Source organism: Nerophis ophidion, linkage group LG23 (genome assembly GCF_033978795.1).
Source record: "Nerophis ophidion isolate RoL-2023_Sa linkage group LG23, RoL_Noph_v1.0, whole genome shotgun sequence".
Taxonomy (NCBI): Eukaryota; Metazoa; Chordata; class Actinopteri; order Syngnathiformes; family Syngnathidae; genus Nerophis; species Nerophis ophidion.
Window position 1 is genome coordinate 3,003,670 of NC_084633.1, and position 27,531 is coordinate 3,031,200.

The 27,531-nt window shown below is 39.1% G+C and overlaps 2 protein-coding genes across 3 annotated transcripts in view; one reads left to right on the forward strand and one right to left on the reverse strand.

Annotated features, from left to right (window-relative positions):
• Window positions 1-3,324, reverse strand: part of clpp (caseinolytic mitochondrial matrix peptidase proteolytic subunit) — a 15,216-nt gene extending 11,892 nt beyond the window's left edge. Inside the window, exons 1-2 of the mRNA XM_061884557.1 lie at window positions 3,180-3,324; window positions 206-307 (exon numbers count right to left, since the gene is read on the reverse strand). Of these exons, the coding sequence (XP_061740541.1) occupies window positions 206-307; window positions 3,180-3,191 (114 nt within the window). The 5' untranslated portion in view covers window positions 3,192-3,324. The remainder of the gene's footprint in view (window positions 1-205; window positions 308-3,179) is intronic.
• The window catches only part of carm1 (coactivator-associated arginine methyltransferase 1), an 87,662-nt gene that overhangs the window by 19,321 nt on the left and 40,810 nt on the right, over window positions 1-27,531 (forward strand). For both annotated transcript variants that reach the window (XM_061884992.1, XM_061884991.1), the window contains exons 3-5: window positions 6,253-6,402; window positions 14,475-14,597; window positions 25,749-25,855. In XM_061884992.1, the coding sequence (XP_061740976.1) occupies window positions 6,261-6,402; window positions 14,475-14,597; window positions 25,749-25,855 (372 nt within the window). In that variant the 5' untranslated portion in view covers window positions 6,253-6,260. The remainder of the gene's footprint in view (window positions 1-6,252; window positions 6,403-14,474; window positions 14,598-25,748; window positions 25,856-27,531) is intronic.

The following is a 27,531-nucleotide window of genomic DNA, read 5'->3' on the forward strand; positions in this document are numbered from 1 at the left end:
TCGCCTTTCTATCAGACTATTTAATAACAAATTAGATGATAGAGTCGCATACAACCCCCCTGCGCCGCCAACACTGTTTTACCTAAAATAATTAACAACCAGTGATTATTATTACAGATTTTAATATTGATAATATTACTTGGGCCTTAATTGTGTAGCCCTAGTTTGTGGTTTGCCTATGTGAATAAAATACAAGATCACTGACCGTTTGTTCTATGACTATGGGTATAAGAGGACTTCTCCATGTCGGACTGTGGTGGATGGATCTCACGAATTTCAATGTGGGTCCCACAGTTTGTACAACCCTCTGTAAGAGACGAGAAGAAATCAGAAACGTCAAATATATAACGCAATGTCAACAAAACCTGGGTAAAAAGTAAAAACTTAAAATGTTAGATCAGTGTGGAAAAAGAATCATAAAAGTATAGGGTGAGGTTGTGTTTGTTCTTCTTTACATGGGTGGAGTGTATTCAGATGGGCCTTGCTCCATGTCAAATAAAATATGACATGTGGGCTGTTATGTAGCAAAAATAGAAGATATAACATGTCTCAACATTGTGGTGTACTTGAACATGTATGGTGCATATTTTATTTACTCACATTTGAATATTATATGTCTTGTGATTGTGTAAAACATGATAATGTTCTCAAGACCAGTACGGTAGCAGGCTCTTAATGCCTAGTGTCACACTCACGGCCCAGGGGCCAAATCTGGCCTGTCACATCATTTTATGTGGCCCGCAAAAGGCTGGATTTAATGTGCATCAATAAAGTGCTTATCTTTCTTACTAACCATTTGTTCTTTCAATTTTGACAGAAACATTTCATGTATTTTAAAGTTAAGAATTATCTGACCAAGTCAGACACATCATGTTAAAACAGGGTTGTCCGGAGTGCGGCCAGCACCTCCAGTTGTGTTGGCCCGCAGCATAGTTTTTGATAAATAAAAAACAACGGTAAAAATGTGTCATGTAATGAGAAAAAAAAGCTGACAATTTGACATGAATAAATGAACATAATTTTAAACATGAATTACTGTATTTAAAGATAAGATAAAAACAGGCATGAATATGACACTGAAGGCATCAAAACTATGAATGAACACATGTGGAGTTATGTACTTAACAAAAAAGGTCAAATAACTGAAAACATGTTTTATATGCTAGTTTCTTCAGAATAGCCACCCTTTGCTCTGATTACTTTTTCGCACACTCTTGGCATTCTCTCGATGATCTTCGAGAGGTAGTCACCTGAAATGCTCTTCACTTGAAGCTCATCGTGAGAATACCAAGAGTGCACAAAGCAGTAATCAGAACAAATAGTGGCTATTTTTAAGAAGCTAGAATATAAAACATGTTTTCAGTTTTTTCACCTTTTTTTTTGTTAAGTACATATCCCCACATGTGTTTATTCATAGTTTGTGATGCCTTCAGTGACAATCTACGATGTAAATAGTTGTGAAAAAAAAGGAAACGCATAGAATGAAAAAGTGTGTCCATTCTTTTGGCCTGTACTGTGTGTGTCCAGAAGGTGTGTCCAAACTTTTGGCCTGTACTGTATAACTGTGTGTATATGTGTGTATATATATATATATATATATATATATATATATATATATATATATATATATATATATATATATATATATATATATATATATATATATATATATATATATATATATATATATATAATGTATGGATATCTGTGTTGGCCCTGCGATGAGGTGGCAACTTTTCCAGGGTGTACACCGCCTTCCGCCCGAATTTCAGCTGAGGTAAGCTCCAGCGGCCCCCCGCGACCCCAAAAGGGACAAGCGGTACAAAATGGATGGATAGCTAGATAGAGAAAGGTTTTGGTCAGCTTTGTGTTAAGTGATATAGTGTATAATAAGTATCAACATTTTTGCTTTTTATCATTACAGTATGTTTTTTTATTTAAAAAATGTACCCCCTGTAATAATGAAAATTAGTATAAAGGTGACCCAAAATGTTGTCTTTAAATTCATAAGTAATGTATGTTTTTAGCATTACTTTTAATAAATTGTAAATACCGTATTTCCTTGAATTGCCGCTGGGGCGCTAATTAATTTAAAACCTCTTCTCACTCCTGCGCTTACCAAAGGCATGTGGTAAAAGTAAGCATGCGCTAATTATTTTAAAACCTCTTCTCACTCCGGCACTTACGAAAGGAATGCAGTAAAAATTTGAGTGTGATGTAAGCTTGGACCTTAAATCCTACTGAATAGCTCTTAATCTTCTGCCCTTTATGCGATTTCAAATTACCAGTATTGAAATCAGCCTCCTCCATCCATTTTGAAAATGATGACAGGGGAAATGCCACTCGTGACGTCACGAGTTTGACCAGGCGGTAATACTAAGCATGTGCTAATTATTTTGGGAATAGAATTTGACCTGGCAATAATTCAAGGCAGGCGCATACTATATGCCCTGCGACAATTCAAGGTAATACGGTATGTCAAAATGGCCCCCGCTTACTTTGACGTTTTAGTATACAGTACGTCTGGGTTACTTTTTACCTCATCCCTCACTTCAAGCATGAGTAAAGAATGCATGACGAATGCACTACCGACTTGATAAGACAAATAAGTCCGAAAAGAAATGCTACCCGATGGTTGTGTGAGCACACTGCAACTAGTCCTGGATCATCCCACTTTGTAATGCTTCAGTGACACGCAGGATTCTCACAGGAATGAGACAAAAGTTCTACCTTACTTACTGTAATGCGGTCCTTGGACACCCCCTATATTTACATGTATTCCAAACATGTTAACCATCCATTTGTAAAAAAGAAAGCATAGGGAGTGGCCAAGAAGCCATAACTGCAATGTGGCCACCAGGGGAAACGAGTTTGACACCTCTGCTCTACGGCAGCAATGCTTATGAAATAGTCCCAGGATGTTATTCAAACGTCGACAGACTCGATCTCAGTCAGACTAGAGTGTTGACATACAATACAAACTTTGATTTTATTCCACGCAAAAGTTGTCTCCAGCATAGTCAGCGTACTGTCAAGACGTTTAAACTTTAAACAGACAAACATGAATATATAACGGAAGACATATTATTTGCGGTATGAACAACAATGGGGGATATAGTGGAATACAAAAATAATATAACTCAGTAAAGATATAAAATATAACAAAAAGTGCTGCTCACCGAGAAAAGCATCTTGATACGGAGGGGTCGTTGTCTTCTTCGTCTCGTTCGTTTCTTCTTCTACTTTAGTCAGTGGCTGTATTGAGTATTGTTGCATTGCTGCCCTCTACAGGTTTTACTCTCTTATTGCAGTCTAATCCGAATCCCAGTTTCATTTACAATACAGCGGGCTAAACCATGCTGACCATATTCTGAAATCCCAAAAAGAGGACACATATATGCGTGCCAAGGCGGGCAGCACGCCAAGATCGGGACTAGGTGAAAATTTGAAAATGATACCTGAACTTGCTTTATAAATAATATCCATCCATCTTCTTCCGCTTATCCGAGGTTGGGTCACGGGGGCAGCAGCCTTAGCAGGGAAGCCCAGACTTCCCTCTCCCCAGCCACTTCGTCCAGCTCTTCCCGGGGGATCCCAAGGCGTTCCCAGACCAGCCGGGAGACATAGTCTTCCCAACGTGTCCTGGGTCTTCCCCGTGGCCTCCTACCGGTCGGACGTGCCCTAAACACCTATAAAAATGGGACTCCTTACCTCCCTGCTTGGCACTCAGCATCAAGGGTTGGAACTGGGGGTTAAATTACCAAAAATGATTCTTGGGCGCGGCCCCACTGCTGCCCACTGCTCCCCTCACCTCCCAGGGGGTGAATAAGGAGATAGGTCAAATGCAGAGGACAAATTTCGCCACATCTAGTGTGTGTGTGACAATCATCGGAACTTTAACCTCATGTTTACACAATACCTCATTGGAACACTAGAGCAGTGTTTTTCAACCACTGTGCCATGAGATACAGTCTGGTGTGCCGTGGGAGATTATGTTATTTCACCTAATTGGGTTGAAAATATTTTTTGCAAACCAGTAATTACAATCCGCAAATGTGCCATTGTTGAGTGTCTGCACTTTTAAGAGCTCGGCAGCGAAACCATGTAATACTCTTCCTTATCAGCAGGTAGATAATTGCTTTGTAGATGTCAACATGGTTTTTCATGATCACAATATGCAGATGACAGTGGGATACAGTGTGAAGGAAAGGTATATAACGCTTGAACCAAAAATAAACAAAAGGCGAGTGCCGCTAAGAAAAGCCATTGAAGCGTCGGGAAGGCTATGCAAAATGAAACTAAAACTAAACTGGCTGCAAAGTAATCAAAAACAGAATGCTGGACGACAGCAAAGATTTACAACATATGGAGCAGACGGTGTCCACAAAGTGCATCCATACATGACATGACAATCAACAATGTCCCCACAAAGAAGGATAGTAACAACTTGCATAGTCTTGATTGCGAAAACAAATCAGGTGTGGGGAATAGCGCTCAAGGATTGAACTGCTACAGGAAAATACCAACAAAACAGGAAATGCCACCAAAAATAGGAGCACAGGACAAGAACTAAACACTACACAAAGGAAAACTTCAAAATAAGTTACGGTGTGATGTGACAGGTTGTGACAGCACACTTTGAGACAAGAGCTAACGTGTTGCATGGTTATTTAGGATTTGAATTCATCAATCAATCAATGTTTATTTATATAGCCCCAAATCACAAGTGTCTCAAAGGGCTGCACAAACCACGACGACATCTTCGGAAGAACCCACATAAGGGCAAGTAAAAATCACACCCGGTGGGACGTCGGTGACAATGATGACTATGAGAACCTTGGAGAGGACCACATGTGGGCAACCCCCCCCCCCCCCCCCCACTAGGGGACCGAAAGCAATGGATGCCGAGCGGGTCTACCATGATACTGTGAAAGTTCAATCCATAGTGGCTCCAACACAGCCGCGAGAGTTCAGTTCAAAGCGGATCCAAGACAGCAGCGAGAGTCCTGTCCACAGGAAACCATCCCAAGCGGAGTCGGATCAGCAGCGTAGAGATGTCCCCAACCGATACACAGGCGAGCGGTCCATCCTGGATCCTGACTCTGGACAGCCAGTACTTCATCCATGGCCATCGGAGAAAAATAAAAGAAGCGGCAGATCAACTGATCTAAAAAGGAGGTGTATTTAAAGGCTAGAGTATACAAATGAGTTTTAAGGTGAGACTTAAATGCTTCTACTGAGATAGCATCTCGAACTGATGTCGAGCTCGTCTAACATGATACTGTGAAAGTTCAATCCATAGTGGCTCCAACACAGCCACGAGAGTTCAGTTCAAAGCGGATCCAAGACAGCGAGAGTCCCGTCCACAGGAAACCATCCCAAGCGGAGACGGATCAGCAGCGTAGAGATGTCCCCAACCGATACACAGGCGAGCGGTCCATCCTGGGTCCCGACTCTGGACAGCCAGTACTTCATCCATGGCCATCGGAGAAAAAGAAAAGAAGCGGCAGATCAACTGGTCTAAAAGGAGGTCTATTTAAAGGCCAGAGTATACAAATGAGTTTTAAGGTGAGACTTAAATGCTTCTACTGAGATAGCATCTCGAACTGATGTCGAGCTGGTCTAACATGATACTGTGAAAGTTCAATCCATAGTGGCTCCAACACAGCCGCGAGAGTTCAGTTCAAAGCGGATCCAAGACAGCAGCGAGAGTCCCGTCCACAGGAAACCATCCCAAGCGGAGACGGATCAGCAGCGTAGAGATGTCCCCAACCGATACACAGGCGAGCGGTCCATCCTGGGTCCCGACTCTGGACAGCCAGTACTTCATCCATGGCCATCGGAGAAAAAGAAAAGAAGCGGCAGATCAACTGGTCTAAAAGGAGGTCTATTTAAAGGCCAGAGTATACAAATGAGTTTTAAGGTGAGACTTAAATGCTTCTATTGAGATAGCATCTCGAACTTTTACGGGGAGGGCATTCCAGAGTACTGGAGCTCGAACGGAAAACGCTCTATAATATTATAATATATCCAACAATATCTAATAATTCATATCCAACAATTGTGAGAACTACTTTTTATTGTCAATATCGGCTGCTGAGTTTAACTTGTTTATGTTTTCTGCCAATGAAAAAAATGTGCCTTGGCTCAGAAAAGGTTGAGAAACAAAGCACTAGAGGGCGCCGTCGCAGTGTTTATGTCTGGTCTAATATGAGAGGCAGTTGACACACTCAGACTTGCCTGTGCTTCCAGATTTGAAAATGGCGGCCTCGGTGTTTCCCGGCGTCAGGCTCCTGTCCATCGGAGACGCGAATGGAGACATACAGCGACACTCAGAACAGCAGCCTCTGCGGCTGGAAGTCAAAACTACACAAGACGCTGCTTTAATCAACCTATCAAATGGTATGTTAAGGATTTCAACAATTATTCCTTGGACGTTTGGAGCACCCGAATCACCCGTGCTAATGCTAATGCTAATGCCAATGCCAATGCTAACGCTATGCACATGCCGAGAACAGCTTGTCCGATAGCCTCGGCTAACGGTAAGCCATGAGGGACCACGTCCTCCGTAACACTGCGAGGGAACCGCAAAGCAATTTTTTTTAAAATTATTTTACCTAGGTAGCAGGTCGTATTAAAATGCCAGTTCGTCTCATTACAGTACTTATTAGGAACTATCACAACCTACAAGGGTTTGCCTTGGCAGGCTATTTAGCTCCCAAAACCTAGGCGTGTTTGGAAAGTATTTGTTGTTGGTGAAACAATGCCGCCAATGTTCCGCACTAGAACTCAGCGCCCTGTCAACATCTTATTTTAGGAGGCTTCCCGGGGTTAATTCTGAACTATTTAATTCCAGGTTGCCTCTAGTAGTTATTGTATTTCAATGCGTTGTCATCAAGTGGAAATTAGTAAGCTTGTTTTGGAGTATTTTGTTTCCCTTCTCTGGGCTAATCAAGCATTTTATTCCGCGATATCCACTGACTTTAAGTCTAAGCTTTGTGAACACATGGACTTGAACAATAAATCCTGCTTTTTATACGTGCGTTAGGTAGACTTGGCATACATAGTAAGTGGCATAGCGATATTGGGCCTTCATTACTTATGCATTCATCTTTGTTCTCATTGCAACAATAGCAGTCCTTCGTTCCCTCCTAACATGTAGAACGAGGATGGCACTCTTAAAATGCTTTTTAAAAAAAGTAATATATCGGTAATTATTGATCATATTTATTGATTGATTGAATGATATATTTTTATTTCAAATATGCAAAAAAAAACCAAGAGCAATCACGATCCAATACAGTGCTATAGCGTTAACAGCCATCATAACAAAATGAAAACAATGGAAAAAAAAAACGAAAACAAATGAGCATTGGACTTTCTCTTTTTTTTTCTTACATATTTGAAAAGGAGTGAGAAGAAGTATACACTTAATTAATCCCATCCATTTTCTTTAAATCATAAATTAATCTAGATCTACCTGTTCACTCTATGTACAAATTTAATGAACTTATATACACATAAATGATAAATATATACATACATATGCACACTACACACATACATAGCACACCATTACCACAAGTGCTCATGGAAATGGTGTCATGCCAAAACAGCAGTACCAGTGCCTCAATGGGCAGCCCCAAACGCTTTTGTAACACAAAAAAACAAATATCAAAGCTCTTCTTCATCTCTGTACCTCTGGAATACCATGTACCTATACTTCTTTTTAAAGTGGTTTATATTTGGACATTGCTTTAACTTCACATCCAAACCATTCCATAGTTTCACTCCACAGATAGAAATACAAAAACTTTTGATGGTCGTTCCATAACTAAGCATTTTGAAATTAAAATTCCCCCTTAAATGATAATACCCCTCTCGTGTGCTGAACAATTTTTGAATGCTTCCTGGGAGTTTATTTATTTTGTCTTTATACATTATTTGTGCAGTTTGTTACAAAATAATATCATTAAATATCAATTTTCTTAACTGTAAGAATATTGAAAGGTCACTTATAAAGAATAGGGACCAGGAGAAAATTATATTAAATAACATTTTAATTTCAAATGTAGCCTTCCTAGTTAATGCATCTTTAACTATAGTTTTTAATCCACTTTGTATCCTTTATACCAGTGGTTTTCAACCTTTTTTCAGTGATGTACCCCCTGTGAACATTTTTTTAATTCAAGTACCCCCTAATCCAGTGGTTCTTAACCTTGTTGGAGGTACCGAACCCCACCAGTTTCATAAGCGCATTCACCGAACCCTTCTTTGGTGAAAAATAAAATGTTAATTTTTTTTCCAATTCAAGCCAAAGTTATATGTTTTCGGTAACACTCTAGTATGGGGAACATATTCTAAGTAACAAAGACTTAAGTTGGAGTTTTTTGGACACTAGGGTAACATATTCCAAGTAACAAAGACTTAATTTAGAGTTATGTGGTTAGGTTTAGAGAGTTAGGGCCAGGGTTAGAGGGTTAGGGTTATAATAAGTCCATGCCTAATAAGGCATTAATAAGTACTTAATAATGACTAGTTAAGAGCCCATATATTACTAATTTGCATGTTAATAAGCAACTAATTAATGGTGAATGTTCCTCATACTAAAGTGTTACCATGTTTTTTTACTGGTGCACAAAATGAACCGTGCATGAACATCACCTTATTCAAAGAACAAAACCAACACAGTGCATGAACTCACAACAAATTCCATGCCTTTAAATCAGTGTGACTTCTGCTGTTGCCGCATCCGTAATACGCCGATAGGGAGAAGTTTTTATTCACTCGAGGAGTCGGGTGTGTCTTGACCTCCGCCGAAGCCCTGAGCCCGACTCGCCGAACCCCTAGGGTTCGATCGAACCCAGGTTAAGAACCACTGCTCTAGTAGTTATTGTATTTCAATGCGTTGTCCTCAAGTGGAAATTAGTAAGCTTGTTTTGGAGTATGTTGTTTCCCTTCTCTGGGCTAATCAAGCATTTTATTACGCGATATCCACTGACTTTAAGTCTAAGCTTTGTAAACACATGGACTTAAACAATAAATCCTGCTTTTTATACGTGAGTTAGGTAGACTTGGCATACATAGTAAGTGGCATAGCGATATTGGGCCTTCATTACTTATGCACTCATCTTTGTTCTCATTGCAACAATAGCAGTCTTTCGTTCCCTCCTAAAATGTAGAATGAGGATGGCACTCTTAAAATGCGTTTTTTAACAGTATTATATCGATAATTATTTTTTCAGTGATTTATCCCCTGTGAACATTTTTTTAATTCAAGTACCCCCAAATCAGAGCAAAACATTTTTGGTTGAAAAAAAAAAGAGATAAAGAAGTAAAATACAGCACTATGTCATCAGTTTTTGATTTATTAAATTGTATTACAGTGCAAAATATTGCTCATTTGTAGTGGTCTTTCTTGAACTATTTGAAAAAAAAAGATATATAGAAATAACTAAAAACTTGTTGAAAAATAAACAAGTGATTCAATTATAAATAAAGATTTCTACACATAGAAGTAATCAACTTAAAGTGCCCTCTTTGGGGATTGTAACAGAGATCCATCTGGATTCATGAACTTAATTGTAAACATTTCTTCACAAAAAAAGAAATTTTTAACATCAATATTTATGGAAAATGTCCATAAAAAATTTAGCTGTCAACACTGAATATTGCATTGTTGTATTTCTTTTCACAGTTTACGAACTTACATTCATATTTCGTTGAAGTTTTATTCAATAAATATATTTATAAAGGATTGTTGAATTGTTGCTATTTTTAGAAAAATATTTGTAAATAATCTCATGTACCACTTGGCATACCTTCAAGTATTTTGCTATCGACGGCAAGAAGACCGACATCTGTACTTCCGGTAGGTTTAAAAAAAAAAAAAAACTAAACAAAAGGGCAATGCAGCCACTGCGGCATCTGCAGTAAACAAACTTGTCCATTTGATGCCGCCATAGCACCAACAATAACACATATTCAGTGTAGTTGCTTGTTTTGTTTATTTACTGTTCACTGTATAGCTCAGGAGTAGGGAACCTATGGCTCTAGAGCCAGATGTGGCTCTTTTGATGACTGCACCTGGCTCTGATAAATCTTTGCAGACATTGCTTAATACGATAAGTAACGAATAACTCCGCTGGTAATCACAGTGTAAAAATAACGTTCAAAATATAAAACATTCTCATTCATTTTAATCCATCCATCCGGTTTCTACCGCACCTGTTCAAGAAGTCGCACTAATGGTAAGAAGTATTTTATTTATTGTTGTTTAGCTTCAGAATAACAATGTTATTAAAAGCAATAAGAGACTTATTATCCTCTAAAAATGTTGGTCTTACTTAAAAATGCACGCATGTAGTTGTATTCAGTGTTAAAAAAAAATATATATGGCTCTCACGGAAATACTTTTAAAAATATTTGGCTTTTATGGCTCTCTCAGCCAAAAAAGGTTCCCGACCCCTGGTATAGCTGGTTGTAAGCAAAGAAAAATCTTTAAATTAGCTGCACTGTTTTATAAGCCGTAGGGTTCAAAGCCTCGGAAAAAAGTAACTGTTAAAGTCCGGAATTTACGGTATGTATCAATGAATTATGGATACAAACAAGCGAATAAACCAGAATTAATGGCCAATGTATTCACATCTTATTTGAATAAAATGCAACCAACACTTGAGGTTGAATTAACCGAAAGAAACACTTTCTGCTCACATTATATACATCCATTTATCATTTTATACCGCTTGTCCCTCTCGGGGGCCGTGTTGGGTGCTGGAGCCTATCTCAGCTGCAACTTGGGTATAAGGCAATGTACACCCTGGACAAGTTGCCAGCTCATCGCAGGGCCAACACAGATAGACAGACAGCCTTCCCACTCACATGTACACACAAGGGCCAATTTAGTGTTCCCAAATTCAAGCCATTTTCATTAAAAGCACAGTAATCAACATTTTCTTTTTTTTGCAAGCATTTTTTACTGAGGCAAGTTCAGACATATTGTGCTAGTAACCAATATTTTAACAGTAGCTTTACCTGCTGAATAAAGTTCACTGACCCGGTCACACAGTATGTGTTCTCCACCCTGGCGTCACCGATGACAGAAAGCGTCTCAGGTGTGCAGAAGCTTATCCATGTTGATGGCGTTGGTCCATCGCTTCTTAATTTCTACAGCCTCCTTGATCAATTTCTTGTATTTATTAGTTTCTCATTAAATGACTACTGCCTGTTTTCCGGGAGTTGATGCATTGCGGTAACATGCACCGCGGTCGCCCCTATTGTGTCAGCCGCATCTTCTTTAGATTTAAAGTTGTGTTGCAGCCTTATTGTTGTGTTGTCGTTTCTATTTGTCGTGGCTTTTGCAATCATGCTGTAGCTCATAGTTATATTAAAATGCCGGGTGGTGGAGAAGGAGATGCAGTCTGTCTTAACAAGCGGTAAAAATCTCTAAGTCAAAACACACATATATAGAAAAGCTGCTGTTTGGTACAACTAACATTTAAACACTGAAAAAACAGACACCCAAACTTTCGCGGGACTCACACACGTCACACACGACTGCATTAACTTTTTAAGGCACACAGACACACGTGGAACTCTCATTCGACCCTTTTTCGATTACGAATGCACCTCCTGGTACCCCAGCACCTCCAAAACCCTCAAATCTAGACTCCAAACATCCCAGAACAAGCTAGTCAGGTTACTTCTAGACCTCCACCCCAGTTCACACTTCACTCCTACAAGGCTTGTCCCAATCCGATATTTGGATCGGATGGGCCGCCGATATTTGCCAAAAAATGCGTATCGGCAAGGCATGGGAAAATGCCGATCCGGATCCAGTTTAAAAAAAAAACTCCGGTCCGTGTTTTCCAAAGCACCGATTTAAATAATACATTCCATTCTTCTGCTGCTCCCTAAACTCCGTTCCGCATTTTCCAGCACACCTTCAAAACATCCACAGGTCTGCGATCTAACCGTTCAGACGGCCGTGTGAATTAAAAGTTACGGTAAAAATGTCAGCTGTGTGGGATTATTTTACCCTACAAAACGAAAATGATGAAGAGGTGGAGTGCAAAACATGCCACAATAAAGTCAAGCGTGGTGGTAAAGTTGTAAGAAATTTTAATGACTCTTGCGAGTGAGGCTTTTTAGCACTCGTCATAGATAAACACAGGAGCCGACTGACACCTGAGCATCTTGAAGTGCTCGTCTTTGTTAGAAAGAATCTCCCCATTATGCTTGGACTTCAATTGTTTGCCCCCCACGCCCCCTGACTGGGGAAAACAACTGGCAAGGCATGGGAAAATGCCGATCCAGATCCAGTTAAAAAAAAAACTGTGGTCCGGGTTTTCCAAAGTACCGATTTAAATAATACATTCCACTCTTCTGCTGCTCCCTAAACTCCTTTCCGCATTTTAGCCTGACTGGCGCAAACAATTGAAAGGAGTGTGTAGACATTTTTTTTTAAGTTTACACTTGTTCAAGAGCAAGTATTGATGCTGAGTTATAGACATTTTATCCCACTCAGGTTGTTTGTGTGTTTTGCTTTTTTTTAATAATATGTACAGCATTATTTTCACTTTATACTGTTCACTTTTTTACTGTTTAATGATGCCGTTTCTGTTTGTCATGTATAATTTTTGATGTTTTGTGTTTATCCTTGAATACCAACTATGGATTGAACTTTCACAGTATCATGTTAGACCCGCTCGACATCCATTGCTTTCCTCCTCTCCAAGGTTCTCATAGTCATCATTGTCACCGACGTCCCACTGGGTGTGAGTTTTCCTTGCCCTTATGTGGGCCTACCGAGGATGTCGTAGTGGTTTGTGCAGCCCTTTGAGACACTAGTGATTTAGGGCTATATAAGTAAACATTGATTGATTGATTGATTGATTGTGTATTATTCAAACTCCCCTAATTCAGCTGGCTCGTTTTTATCAAGAGTACTAAAATCCTTTTCTGCATGAATCTGACAACTAAGTAGGCTTAATAACTTTAAACTTTAATACATGCTCGGATAGGCCAGTATCGGTATCTCATCGGAAGTGCAAAAACTTGGATCGGGACATCCCTAACTCCTACCCACTTCTCCAAAGTGGGCTGGCTCAGGTTGGAGGACAGAGTAAAACAACTTTCACTTAGCCTTGTCTATAAAATTCGCTACACCTCCCTGATACCAAAGTACATGTCAAACTACTTGCATAACGTAAATGACTGACATAACCACAATATCAGGGGGAGCTCCACAAACCACGTTAAAACCAGATTCCGATCCAAAAAAGGTCTTAACTCATTCTGCTTCTATGCCACATCAATATGGATTTCACTCCCAACAGTTGTAAAAGAAAGTGCATCTCTATCCTCCTTCAAAACCGCACTAAAAGAAAACCTCCAGTCAACTACAACCCTAGCCTAACCCCACCACATCCCACCTCCCCGGATTTTAAATAATCAAATGTAATTAATCAAATGTACATACTTGTTCTTATGCTTTCTGAGCTCACTATATTCATTGCTCGCTGTACATATCCTACCAAGTGAGACCTTCACTGTTGCAATGTCCATTTCTCAGATGATATAATTGATTACTGAAGTATGCTGATAGCAACCAAACCTAATTCCGCCCAACCCCCTCCACATCCTACCCCCCAGATTGTAAATAATGCAAATAATTCAATGTATATACTCTGATGATGAACTTTTGTGATGACTGTATTATGCTGATAGTATATATTTGCACCATGAATTGATTAACGTGGACCCCGACTTAAACAAGTTGAAAACTTATTCGGGAGTTACCATTTAGTGGTCAATTGTACGGAATATGTAATGTACTGCACAATCTACTAATTAAAGTTTCAATCAATCGATCACAGTCACAGATATTACACTTTTAGCTTGTTTGTTATGACCTTTTTTTGACTACTGTAGATATCCGCCATTTTTGTTTTGATAATGCCACAGATGGGAAAATAGACTTCCATCCATCCATTTTCTACCGCTTGTCCCTTTCGGGGTCACGGGGGGCGGTGGAGCCTATCTCAGCTGCATTCGGGCGGAAGGCGAGGTACACCCTGGAGAAGTCGCCTTAATGTTTAAAATCTTTATTACTACAAGTGCTTAACTTTATGTAAAGTGTGCAGTTTTTAAATCCAATATTTTCCTTTTTCTAGTATTGATGAAAGGAGAATCAGAAGAGAAAGAGAAAGTGATAACAAAAAAAAAGAATGGGAGAGAGATTAAATGAGTTGGTTAAAAAGCAAGACCAAAAAAAGAACCTTACTAATATCCCAACATTTTCTAACTTTGTGGAAAATATTGAGATATACGGTACAGCAATGGGAAATAATTATTTGAAAATTCTGAACGGAAGGTTCTAAATACATTTTCTTGATATATTTAGAGCACTTCAATGTTTTAATCTGCTGTTTCCAAGGATTATTTAATGCTACCTTTGGTCCATTTCTTTTCAGAAGAGACAAGTGTTTTCAAGTGTTCGGTTTCTCGGGAGACGGAGTGCAGCAGAGTGGGCAAGCAGTCGTTCATCATCACGCTGGGCTGCAACAGCGTCCTGATTCAATTCTCCTCACCTGGAGGTACGTTCATACCCACTCAAAAGTTTGCTTATGTTCCGTTTTCAATCAATCATGAATTTCAAGGCACTTTTATATCGAATTGATGGAGACCACGCCACAGGGCCCTACGATGCGAGTGTTTTACAAAAATGTTAACATTCAGGCAATGCTATATGGTACTGTCCCTTGTATAGTGGTGTCATTTTTGACAATGTATAAAAATGCCATTTCGCCTTATTGATAAAACAGCCACTAACACTTATGTTTGTGGCGATTTTATTCACGTAGCAAAGTTCTCCTTCAGGTCAAGCCCCCTTTTACTGTGTCTCCACCCCGACAGTAATGATCCATATCGAGTCTCCTGACTGATATAAGTTAGGGCTGGACAATTAATTCAATTTTAATTTCGATTACAGCTTTCCGCACTGATAAAAATATCATAATCGAAAAGAACGATTAATACGTGTATGTAAATTCCTCAGCTTGTACGGGGAAACGGATGAGGAGCGAATGAGTGAAAAATAGAACATGTCCACTAGAAGTTTGGTACCTCACCATGGGTGCTAATTTTTGCGTGACACAGTGCAAGTATGCCTAATCAATAATCACTTAACTCAACAAAAAAGTCAAGTTGAAGGGGAAAAAAAGCAAACGTTGAGATGCGTTTATGAATCTGTGGCGCGTATGCTTAAAATAAACAAAGTACGTAAATATTAAATGTTGTTATAAATGTGCCCGTTACGACATTACATATACCACCCTATTAGAGGCGTTTGGATGTTTTATTAAGGACTCTATTGGCAGAATTTTACGGCTCCCGTAGGCTCCATTGTAAGTGGACTTTTGATCGAATGTATTTGATATTTAGAATGCCATTAAAAAAAATCATCCGTCATGATTTCTTTCATACTGATTGTGAACAATTGGCAAAACATAAAAAAGTGCAGTTCCCCTAAAGTGCGGAATATCACGGAAATTGACACAAATACGACTGAAATGCTTTCATTGTGAGGAGAAATAACATTTATTCGGGGAAGTAATGCGTCCACTATTGCTCATTCATCCCCTTCCCGAACTAAGCAATGTCGACATAGCCACCGGAAACATCGATGAATCTATGAAGCTAAAGCTAGCAAGAACAGAATCCATACACCTACAACATCTCTCATCTGCTTATGTAGTTGTGAACAACATTGTTGATGTAAGATCAATGTACAAACTGGACAGTGAGTAGTCACAACTTAACAGGCTCTCTCTATTTTGTTTTAAACAGCCTCATGTCGTCTCCACACCGAACTCAATTGTTGTTCCCCCCAATTGTTGTAAATAAAAGCGCTGTGCACAACATCTGGTCTGACTGCGCTAACAAAATAAAGATTTTAAAAAACTATCTTAAACAAGCATAATGTACTTAAGGAACTTATTGATACATTTACAAAATTATCATGACTTAAAATACCGGTCAAAATTGTCCAAAGATTCAATGTATCATAAATGTGAGGACTTTTGCATTTAATTAACAAATATATTATTTTATTTTAGTAATGACACAAAACGCACACACTTTGTTGGTAATGTTAGTGTAAAAGGTAATCAATGGAATTAAAAGATTAAAACGGAAAAACTGAATTTAGTTTTTTTACATATTTATATCGTCTATATACTTTGTTCTTATGAATTATATTTAAAGTTGAATTTTGACAGTACAATGAATACTCATGTTTTCAAATTAATTAATAATTAATTGTTATTAATCGAGATTTTAATAACAATCAAAATTATAGTGATTATTATTTTTGCCATAATTGTCCAGCCCAAATATAAGTTTGAACCATACGCTACATTTAGTTAGAAATGGCAACAGGGGACTATTTTGTGCATGTACGAGACAGTCTGCCCCGCAATAAGATGATACAGGAAAATAAGGAATTTATTGACCACAACTGAATAAAAATGGCGGAGTTGTGCAAAGCTCTTTAGGTAAACCTCAATCTTATTAGGAGATATCTATCCACTGATGTAACTAAGGAAGAATAAACCATTCAAGTATCAAATTCCAAAGAGCTTCTTTGGATTATGTTTTGAAAATGTCAAGATTGTTGAAAAAATAGGAATTTTGGGGATCCCAAATACACAAAAACGGGTACCGACCGGTAAGAAAGGTTTTCGTATACTATGGCCCCTTTAAGACAACTGAACAGTCCATCTGCCATCAATTGAATGCCCTGAGAATAAAATGACTTGGATGAATGAGAACTTCCATAGACAAGGCACTGCTTCTGTCTGTTTATCCTAGGTCTTTCAGTTAAACTACTTCAATTAGATTAGATAGTACTTTATTTATTGATTAATTGATGCACTGATCAATACATAATTGTGTCTTGAATGTGTAAGAAGCCAGAGCATGCATGATTATAAATTTAAAGTGCCTTGAAATAACTTTAAAACAGTGGTTCTTAACCTGGGTTCGATCGAACCCTAGGGGTTCGGTGAGTCGGCCTCAGGGGTTCGGCAGAGCCTCCGCCGCGGAGGTCAAGACACACCCGACTCATCGTGTAAATAAAAACTTCTCCCTGTCGGCGTATTATGGATACCCCCGAAAATGTTCCCTCTAATTTTCCATATGTGTGAGCTAAATAACAAGTTCAATGTTTCCATCCATCCATTTTCTACCGCTTATTCCCTTTCGGGGTCGCGGGGGGCGCTGGCGCCTATCTCAGCTACAATCGGGCGGAAGGCGGGGTACACCCTGGACAAGTCGCCACCTCATCGCAGGGCCAACACAGAGAGACAGACAACATTCACACTCACATTCACACACTAGGGCCAATTTAGTGTTGCCAATCAACCTATCCCCAGGTGCATGTCTTTGGAGGTGGGAGGAAGCCGGAGTACCCGGAGGGAACCCACGCATTCACGGGGAGAACATGCAAACTCCACACAGAAAGATCCCGAGCCTGGATTTGAACCCAGGACTGCAGGAACTTCGTATTGTGAGGCAGACGCACTAACCCCTCTGCCACCGTGAAGCCAGTTCAATGTTTGATTATTATAATCAAATGACAGCAGTCATGATATTATTTTGTAGTATAAGTGTTTTGGCCCACCTAAAATGACTATAACATATTGTTTTTCATGAGCTGTGTACGAGTATTATGTGTCTGGGTGGGGGGTCCTACTTTGGAAATAATGTGTACCCCTTTCAGATATCGCATTTAGTTCCCACTAAAACATTCACATGTTGCACAATAATATGTAAACATGGGGTCATGTGTACATTCCTATAACTTTTAGTTACTAAAATATACCTTTTATTAGTATTTCTTTAATATAATATCATTTTATGATTACGGTTCGGGTTTGGTGAATTCGCATATGAAAATGGTGGGGTTCAGAACCTCCTACAAGGTTAAGAACCACTGCTTTAAAATGTACAGTATAAAACAAAATGTTTAGGGTTGCACAATAATATTATTATAATAATATAAAATTGTGTTATGCGTTATGACATCACACCAATTATTCTGAATAATTTGATAACCTATAAAATAAACGCTTAAATAAGACGAGATTCTCCCCAGTGTGCAGTAGGTGGGTTAGGATGAACACATCAAGTGCTTCTACCTAAACTTCCCCTGAGCTCATCCGAGCTCACAGTGTAAACAAACATGGGTTACTCCTTCAAGAGAAGACATCTCGTCCGCTGTCCGCACCAAATGCCCTGCAAACCCCCTGCGGGAAGGAGAAAAAAACTACCTCAGCCACCCTGAAACCCCTCTCGCATCGCCTGGATTGTGCCCCTAGGGTCCATATAGATGCCTGTGCTGCTAAAGAAGCTGTCCAAAGCCAGACGCAAAGAAAGGCTATTGGCTGTTCCAGTGCCGCTGCGTCCGAAAAGTGCAAAAAGCTGCTGCTATTTTTCGCATGCATGTTGGCAAGCAAAACTACAACTAGATTGCCACACTCCTGCACATACTGGTAAAGGGAAATAAAGACATAAACTTCATTACTGATTTATAGAAGTGCTGTAAGCCCTACCATAGTAGTGATATGTAGTTAGGATAGTTTTTCAAATCCAATTTTTTTTTAGTCTTTCTTATCAATATGTGCAAAAAACTGCATGATTAAAAAAAAAAAAAGTAGATATAAATAAATTATTGGTATCAGTCTTAAATACCAAAATGTTATTGGTATCGGCTTGATATATATACATTGTGCATTCCTAAAGATTTTTACTTCACTCTGTTAGAGTTCCACCCCTCACATATATGAAAATAAGTTATATATCAATATGTGAGGTATTATATATTTTCATGAGTAATGATTAGAAAATAATAATGGATTAGATTTACATAGAGCTTTTTTCTTATGACTCAAAGCGTGTGACACTAAGAACCCATGATTAACTTACTCCAAATTTACACATTAATAGTGGTAAACTACATTTGTAGCCACAGCTGCCTTTGGGTAGACTGTGAGAAGCGCCAACAGCTGGTCCGACTGCCACCAAAACATTAATTTACATTCACACACCAGTGTGGGCTGCACTAGAGGCTAAGTTAAGTGTCTTGCCCAATGATACAACAGCTGGGACTGGATTCAAACTAGAAATCCTCAAGTTTGAGGACGGACGCTCTTATCAACTGAGCCAGGCCACCCTATTATTATTTTTTTTTAAAGTTGGTAAGTGTACAGCTTGTATAACATTATACATTTACTGTCCTTTCAAAATAACTGACAGAAATTCGCTGGCAACAAAAGTGAGTACACCCTGAAGTGTCCAAATTTTGCCAGATTAGCCGTTATTCCTCCCGGTGTCATAATGTCACTTATTAGTTTCACAACTCACAAGGCCTCAGATGCAATGACATTGAATTGCAATGTCATCACATCAATGACATTGGGAGCAAGTATTTTGAATGTTTTTGTTATCGCTCTCACTCATATTGGTCACTGGAATATCAATGTTACATTTCATGGCAAAGAACTTTTGAGGATCTGAAAATAATATTTATAAATGGATGATTTATATAGGATAGTAAGGTAAAGTGTTGTACCTGACAAGTTTAACCGGCCGTTTGGTAGACATCCAGATGACAGGGGGCGCCCCGCCCAACCCCCGGCACACACCAGGGGGCGCTGCCATCCCACCACTTCAGGTGGGATGGAACAATCCATATAACACGTCACAGACAACGTCACAAACATCAAGTGACACCTCTGATGAAGGCTGCAGAAGCAAGGTAGCCGAAACTTATCAGGTACAAAACTTTACCTTACAAGCCTATATAAATCATCCATTTATGAATACACGTCAGTAGGCTAAATGAACCTCTTGTGGGCTCTGTACTGAGGATCTCGTTGTGGTTTGTGCAGCCCTTTGAGACACTTGTGATTTAGGGCTATATAAATAATCATTGATTGATTGATTGATATGAAAATAATACTTTTTTCTCTTCAAAAAATATGTTCTCGGCCTGTGGTATTCAACTAAAATTTAAAAAGGTCCATAAGATACAGAAAATGTCATCACGTAACGTCCAGATTTCACTAAACACTAACCCACGCAAGATACATTATACGGCGGGACCAATAAAATACAAGATCTTGGCCGGAAATGGCTGCAGAGCCACACTTTGGACATCCCTGGGTTAAGATTTAGAACCAGTCAACTTCAGGTTCAGGATCTGGGTGGATTGTTCATAATGAGCTCTGAAACTGCATATTTTATGTGACCTCATTTCAGACATGAGTATGTATATTTTGGTCAGAAATGTTAAGCATTGTGCCATAGCTGCGTTTTACATTGCCATGTTTTTTTTTTGTTAAACTTTATTTACAAAGCAGGGACAGTACATATTCAAGAACACACAAGTGAAAATATGCAAGATTGTAGCCAGTGGCTAATTTCCATCTGTCGTCCCTGCGGCAGTTAATGCAAAACACATAAAAACAGAACAGCCTTTAACAAAGGATAACAAGGCCCTATATAACATCATCCATCCTTCAATTTTCTACCACTTGTCCCTCTTGTGGTTGTGGGGGTGTTGGAGCCTCTCCTTAAAAGCAGATACAAATGTAGTCAATGTGATATATATACCAAATACAAATTGAGTTTAGCAATTCTAAAGCTAACAATCCATATTAACCTTCTTTCATTTTTGACAAATGCTTTTGTCTACGCTCCCTGTTTTGTCACAATTAGTGTTAACTTGTTATTATCGCGTAAACTTTTACACTCCTAGTTTTCTTCCCTGATATCTCCAGCTTGTCTCTGTCCTCTCTCCACCCTTTCACCATGGCCAGTGGCGAGGACGGATTTGGGTGGGAGTAGCAAGCAAATACATATCGCTCCATTCTTAAACTGCAGACCTCAATAACAAGATATAAAAAGTGAACAACACAGTATTCAGAAGCTAGAATATGTATAAAATATGTTTGTTGGTCGTCATGAAGAGTGATTAAAAATAAATAAATAAAAGCAGCATTCTAAACATGGCCAATGTAAATTCCGAAATTGTATTAGCTGCCGCATAATTCATCAATTGTAGTAAATTGTAGTGGTTTACTAAATGTTAGCTTAGCATGTGTAAAGCTATGACCCAAAGAAAGTGAATGATAGCAAGGCAGTTCTGCTATTTTAAAAAAATAATTAACTTATTTATCATTTATTTATTTTTATCGTCAATCTTGTTTTTGTTTGATTGCATAAAAAAGACCCACATTTTTCTCCATAGTGACATTGGAATAATCCAAAAAAGCTTGGGTGATAGGTTAATTTGCTCCATTAAAGCATATTAATTTACAAGTGTATTAGAGGTTTTTTTTAATCTGCTTTAAAGTGGTCTAAATGTTATAGTTTAGATGCCATGTTGTTTAAAACAAAGCACCACTTTTAAGTACATGCTAAAAAAAACACACCTCAAACACTTCTCAGCCTTCCCGGTAAGGTCTATTCAGGTGTACTGGAGAGGAGGCTACACCGGATAGTCGAACCTCGGATTCAGGAGGAACAGTGTGGTTTTCCTCCTGGTTGTGGAACCGTGAACCAGCTCTATACTCTCGGCAGGGTGCATGGGAGTTTGCCCAACCAGTCAACATGTTCTTTGTGAACTTGGAGAAGGCATTTGACCGTGTACCACAGGAAGTCCTGTGGAGAGTGCTCAGAGAGTATGGGGTAGCAGACTGTCTGTCTGATTGTGGCGGTCTGCTCCCTGTATGATAAGTGTCAGAGATTGGTCTGTATTGCCGGCAGTAAATTGGACCCATTTCCAGTGAGGGTTGGATTCCGCCAAGGCTGCCCTTTGTCACTGATTCTGTTCATAACTTTAATGGATAGAATTTCTAGGCGCAGTCTGGGCCTGGTTTGGTGGCTGCAGGATTAGGTCACTGCTTTTGCCGATGATGTGGTCCTGATGGCTTCATCTGGCCAAGATCTTCAGCTCTAACTGGATCGGTTCGCAGCCGAATGTGAAGCTACTGGGATGGGAATCAGCACCTCCAAGTCCGAGTACATGGTTCTCGCCAGGAAAAGGGTGGAAGTCTCGGAAGGCCTCCGGATCCCCTGGGAGGAGCTGGACGAAGTGGCTTGGGAGAGGGAAGTCTGGGCTTCCCTGCTTAGGCTGCTGCCCCCGCGACCCAACCTCGGATAAGCGGAGGAAGATGGATGCTAAAAAACGATCATCTGGGCTAAGTCCGGATCTTCCATCCATTCATCCATATTGTACCACTTGTCCCTTTTGTGGCCGCGGGAGGACTGGAGCCTATCCCAGTTGCACTTGGGCCGAAGACATGGTACTACTTAAGCCCGAAATCCACGTTAGCTAGTATGTATGACGAGCGGTTTTAAAATTAAAACAAAATTTGACACATGTCAAATTTTATGTAAAGTAGCAAAGGATTGACTACCTGATAAAACACAATTGTCATTACTATAAAATTCAATAACGCTGAGAATAGTTACTTAATTTGATGTGCTTTCTGCTTGGCCTTCTTCTCATAACCCCTGCTTGCAACTCAACTGTGGTTGGGAGGGACCCCACTTTGTTTTGAAGAGTACCGTATTTTCCGCACTATAAGGCGCACTGGATTATAAGGCGCACCTTCAATGAATGGCCTATTTTAAAACTTTATTCATATATAAGGCGCACCGCATTATAAGGCGCATAGAATAGATTCTACAGTAGAGGCTATGGTTACGTTCTGCATCCTTTTTAGATGGAGCCATTTTGGGGTCTTTACATCAACACACAGAAACGGCACGTCTCCCGCAGTCATATATCCCAGCATGCACCGCGCGCTTCTTCTTCTACGAGGGAAAATAAGGTAGGCGGCTGCTTACCGTAGAAGAAGAAGCACACTTCTTCTGCGGGGGAAAATTAAGTTGGCGGCTGCTTACCGTAGTTGCGAGACCTCCATCCATCCATCCATTTCTCCTGCTTATTGTGGCTCAACACTGGTCCATATATAAGGCCCACCGGATTATAAGGCGCACTGTCAGCTTTTGGAAAAATTTGAGGTTTTTAGGTGCGCCATATAGTGTGGAAAATACGGTACACACCCTTTGCCACTTAGCCCTTAACTTAATCTTACAGGTGAATTTGGACACCACTTGTTTGACGTGAAGCCTCAAAATAAGCCCGGGCTATAAATTTGATGTTTTTTGTTGCAGAAGAGTTTAAAGATATATTTGTTTAAAAAAAAAAAAATTCTCCTCTTGCTCCAGCCTACATTTTACTTTTTACCCCCTGGAACTTCCATAGCCTCCGCCCTCACCCCCTTACTTCCTTAGCGGAGATAGATACACCTAGCAAAACATAGCTAACAACAGCAAGACCTTTGTTCCAAAGAAAAGAAAAGTGTTGTCTGTAGTTAGGTTTTGTAACGACAGACGTAGAACAAAAGACTGCATGCTGCAAAGTTAGTTTAAAAAAGGCAGTGGCACAACAAACTTATTCTAGCGCCTGAAACCAGGCTTTTAGTCGACACATACACATAGTCTCACATGCACACCGGCCAGTATAAGAACAACAATTTATAACCGTATATGTTGAGTTGTATTTAACAGGAAGAAAAAAGAAGGAGCTGATTGAAACCAAAAGATATGCCCACTAACTGATGGCGCTGTGAAGATAACATGCGGTGTTGAATAAACATATCATTAATATCCAGGCAGATAGATGGAGTCATGTTGCAAAATGTATAAAAAAAACTGTGTACAAGTGTGTTTGTGGCTCTTGCTGGAACATCATTGATGTAAACAGACAAGAGCTCTCGGCTGATTTAAGCATTGTTACACGTTCTGTTATATTTTCAATATAGTTATTATATCCATTCCATTCTTTTCTCTTGTGTCTTCCTTCCAAGTCCTGCGCATCGCAAATCCGTGACAGAACAATGAATGTCAACATGTGCTATGACACTAAAATAAGCATGCTTCGGAGCCGCAGGATAGTGTTCAAACGTGATAATGACCCTAAAGACATCTCCAAGACAACAACTGCCTTGCTAAAGAATAACTCTTTAGATGGATGGTCTGGCCAGGCATGTTTTCAGACCCTATCAAGTGTCTTTTGGGCATCCTCATATGAAAGGTGGAGGATCTACCTCTGATGTTCTCATTGAAGAGGCAGAGGCAACTTGTGAAGCTCTTGTAAATTCACTGCTCAAGAGTTAAAGCACAATTTAGACTTTCACTTAGGGGTGTAGTCACTTGCTAGCGGTTTAGGCATTAATAGTTGTGTGTTTAGTTATTTTGAGGGTGCCGAAAATTTACACTGTTATAAAAGCTGTAGACTGACTCTTTTTATATTGTATCATAGTGTCATTTATTCAGTGATGTCTCATGAAAAGATATAATCAATACTAGGGATGTCCCGATCCGATATTGATATCTGAAATCGGTCCGATATTGGCCAAAAAAGTGAACATCGGATTTTATCGAACTGAATCTAAAAACTCCGATATAAGCGCTCCGATATAAGCTGTCCATTTGCCGCTGCAGCACTTCTATAATAGGTGACTGGTGTGATCACACTCCAACACAGTAGGTGGCGGCAATGCCCCTTCATTAACGTTGGTGGCGGCCGCGGAATAAGAGCGTCTCTGATCCAGCATGCACAGCCCACGTGATCACAACAACGACAACGCGTGTGCTCAGCAAAGTGTAGTGATGTCGGCTGTGTGGAAGTATTTTAACTCACAGCATGCCGAAATGCTTATCTTCTTAAAAAAAAATCTCCACATTATGCTCGGACAGCAGAAAGTGGAGAAGGAGGAGGAGCGAGTAGTAAGGGTAGTCAGCACTGACTGATTATTATTTGTTTTATGCTCTTGTTATTAGAGTGATCTGTTTATTGTGTTTACACTATTCTTCAGTGAAGACTAAGAGTAATTACTACATTGTTTTGGACATAGTCAGTCAGTGAAACTGGAGCTGTGAACTCTTAATTTAGAGCAGTTGGACAGTGGACAATATTGTGTTGTTTTTGTGGTTTTTGTCCCTGCCCACAGTTGTTTCCAACATATGCCGACAGTAAAAAAAATAACTGAAGTGAACTTGAATTGTTTGCACTTTAAAACGTTTTTTGTTTTTTTTTATTGGATTTATTTAGGTTATTTTTCAGGGTCTTCTAATTTATTTTAAATTTATTCTTTTCAATTGTATAATTATGTTGGTATTAGTGGTTATTTTGCATTTTAAATATAACATTTTGTTTTTATTGGATTTGTTGAGGTAATACTCTTATGTTGAAGGATAAAATTTATGTAACCAATTGGTTGATAATAAATGGGTCAGTTTTTCCTATTCCTACTCTTGCTGACCATTGTTTTCTGTTTTAACACTACAACATCAGTAACAGTAACATCACTTTATCAAGCCTTTTCTAATATTCTATAAAACAAAATAAGGAATAAATATATGTATGATTCGTGCCTATATCGTATCGTATTGATATCGGTATCGGCAAATACTCAAGGCTACAATATCGGTATCGTAACGGAAGTGAAAAAGTTGTATCGGGACATCCCTAATCAATACATCCATCCATCCATTTTCAACCGCTTCTCCTGTTCATTTGACCCCTATACTTATATTTGTAAAGAATTGTGTAATGGCTCCTTGACATAAGTAACTATTTATTCTGTTTCTTCTTTGATGTCCAACATCAGACTTTCAGTCCTTTTATAACCTCTTGAAGAACTGTCGTGGGCATCTTAGTGAGCACTCGGTCTTCAGTGACAGAACAGAGGAATCATCTGCTGTGCAGTACTTCCAGGTGAGCGGAACTACACATTCACTAGAAATGCCGATTACTGTAAAGGCTGTAATTATAGCTGTAATGCTCAATAACCTAAACTCCAAAAAGGGTGGGGCGGTAAAAGCAGGCCGTAATTAAATAGAAACGACAACAACTTGCTCAGTTACATTTTTCGAATCAAAAAAAATATTGAAAAAAGACCACCCTCTTATGTTACCTTTAATGGTTTCACTGAACATACATTTATTTGAATGTCTATTTTTTACAATTACTAATTGTATTGAAGAAAAATTGCTTGTTGGCTTGCGGAAAATGTCATTGTGTATGGTTCACGACTGTCTCCTTCACACACACACGCCCCGAGCGCGTCCGCATAAATAAAAGCAGTCCCAGGAAAGTAACTAACAAATTGCACTCATTTAGATACAGTAGAACTGGGGTTCTCAACGTTTTTGACTTTCCCACTCAAATATTAACACTAAATTAGTAATTTTACTCTTGATTTTAATCATATTCAATAGTTGTATCTGACCTACTTCCAGTTTCACAAGTCTTAACCTTGTCAAATGATATGAAAGCATGTGTAAATTACAGCGAGCATTGTTTAACACTTATACACGTACATACAACATGCTCACCAAGATTTTTATCAGGCCGATTACAAAAATGAATATTAATCAAATATACTACAAAAGAAGGAACTCATACAAGTGTGAGCCCAAACTGAATACTCTATTGTTTTATTAATTAACCCTGTTGACAGCCATATTTTATAAAGTCTGGATTTTGTTTGGTAAAAATGTAGCCTTTTGGCGATAGTTTGCACAATTTTATCTTTTTTGCGCTTAAGAAAATTCTCCATACATTTAGCTTTACACTAGTTTTGATTGTTTAAGGTTGTCCTGTATCTCAGAAAGATTACAATTTATTACTGCTGGGGGTCAAACGAACCACCGCCGAGAAACATACTTCTTAGCAAGCCTATAGGTGACAATCGTGGCCCAAGAATGTGTAAAAGGGGAACGGCACTTTTGGGGGGATTTTGCCTATTGTTCATAGTTATTGTTAAAGACATGACTATGAATATATTCTAAATACTAAATAAATGCGATCAATAGTCAGCTTACAAGGATGCCTTTGAGAGCTGAATCACTTCCTGTACAAGGTCTGCTGTCATTAGGATGCCGACTACTAGGATGTTTATATATTCCTGTTTAAATGAAGAATGTTTCATAATCCTTACGAAGAAAAGGGGGGTTGGCACCTAGCGTCTTCAAGTCATTCTACCAATTTCCGGGTCTAAATGGGCTGTTGTAGTGCACTAACTTGTCGGAATACGACCTTGTTATTTTACTATGCAGGTGAGGGGCATACTATAAGATGTAGAATAAAGTTTGACGAGCAAGGAAACGAGTAAGCAGCTGATCAGTCGATCATGTCAACATTTGCACACAAACTCGTGATCACCGCGCCGCTTTGAATATTTTAACTTTGTTATCGCTTCTAATAACAATATAACTAATACTTATTAATATTCAAGTCAGAAAATGTAAATGGAGTATTTTTGGCGGTTTTTGGTTGATTATTAATTGGGTTTCACGGGCGGAATAGAGGACCCCCTTTTGGCTCCGCAGTTAGCTGACCTTTTATTTACATTTATTTACGATTTAGAATGTAATATTAAAAAAATTAAC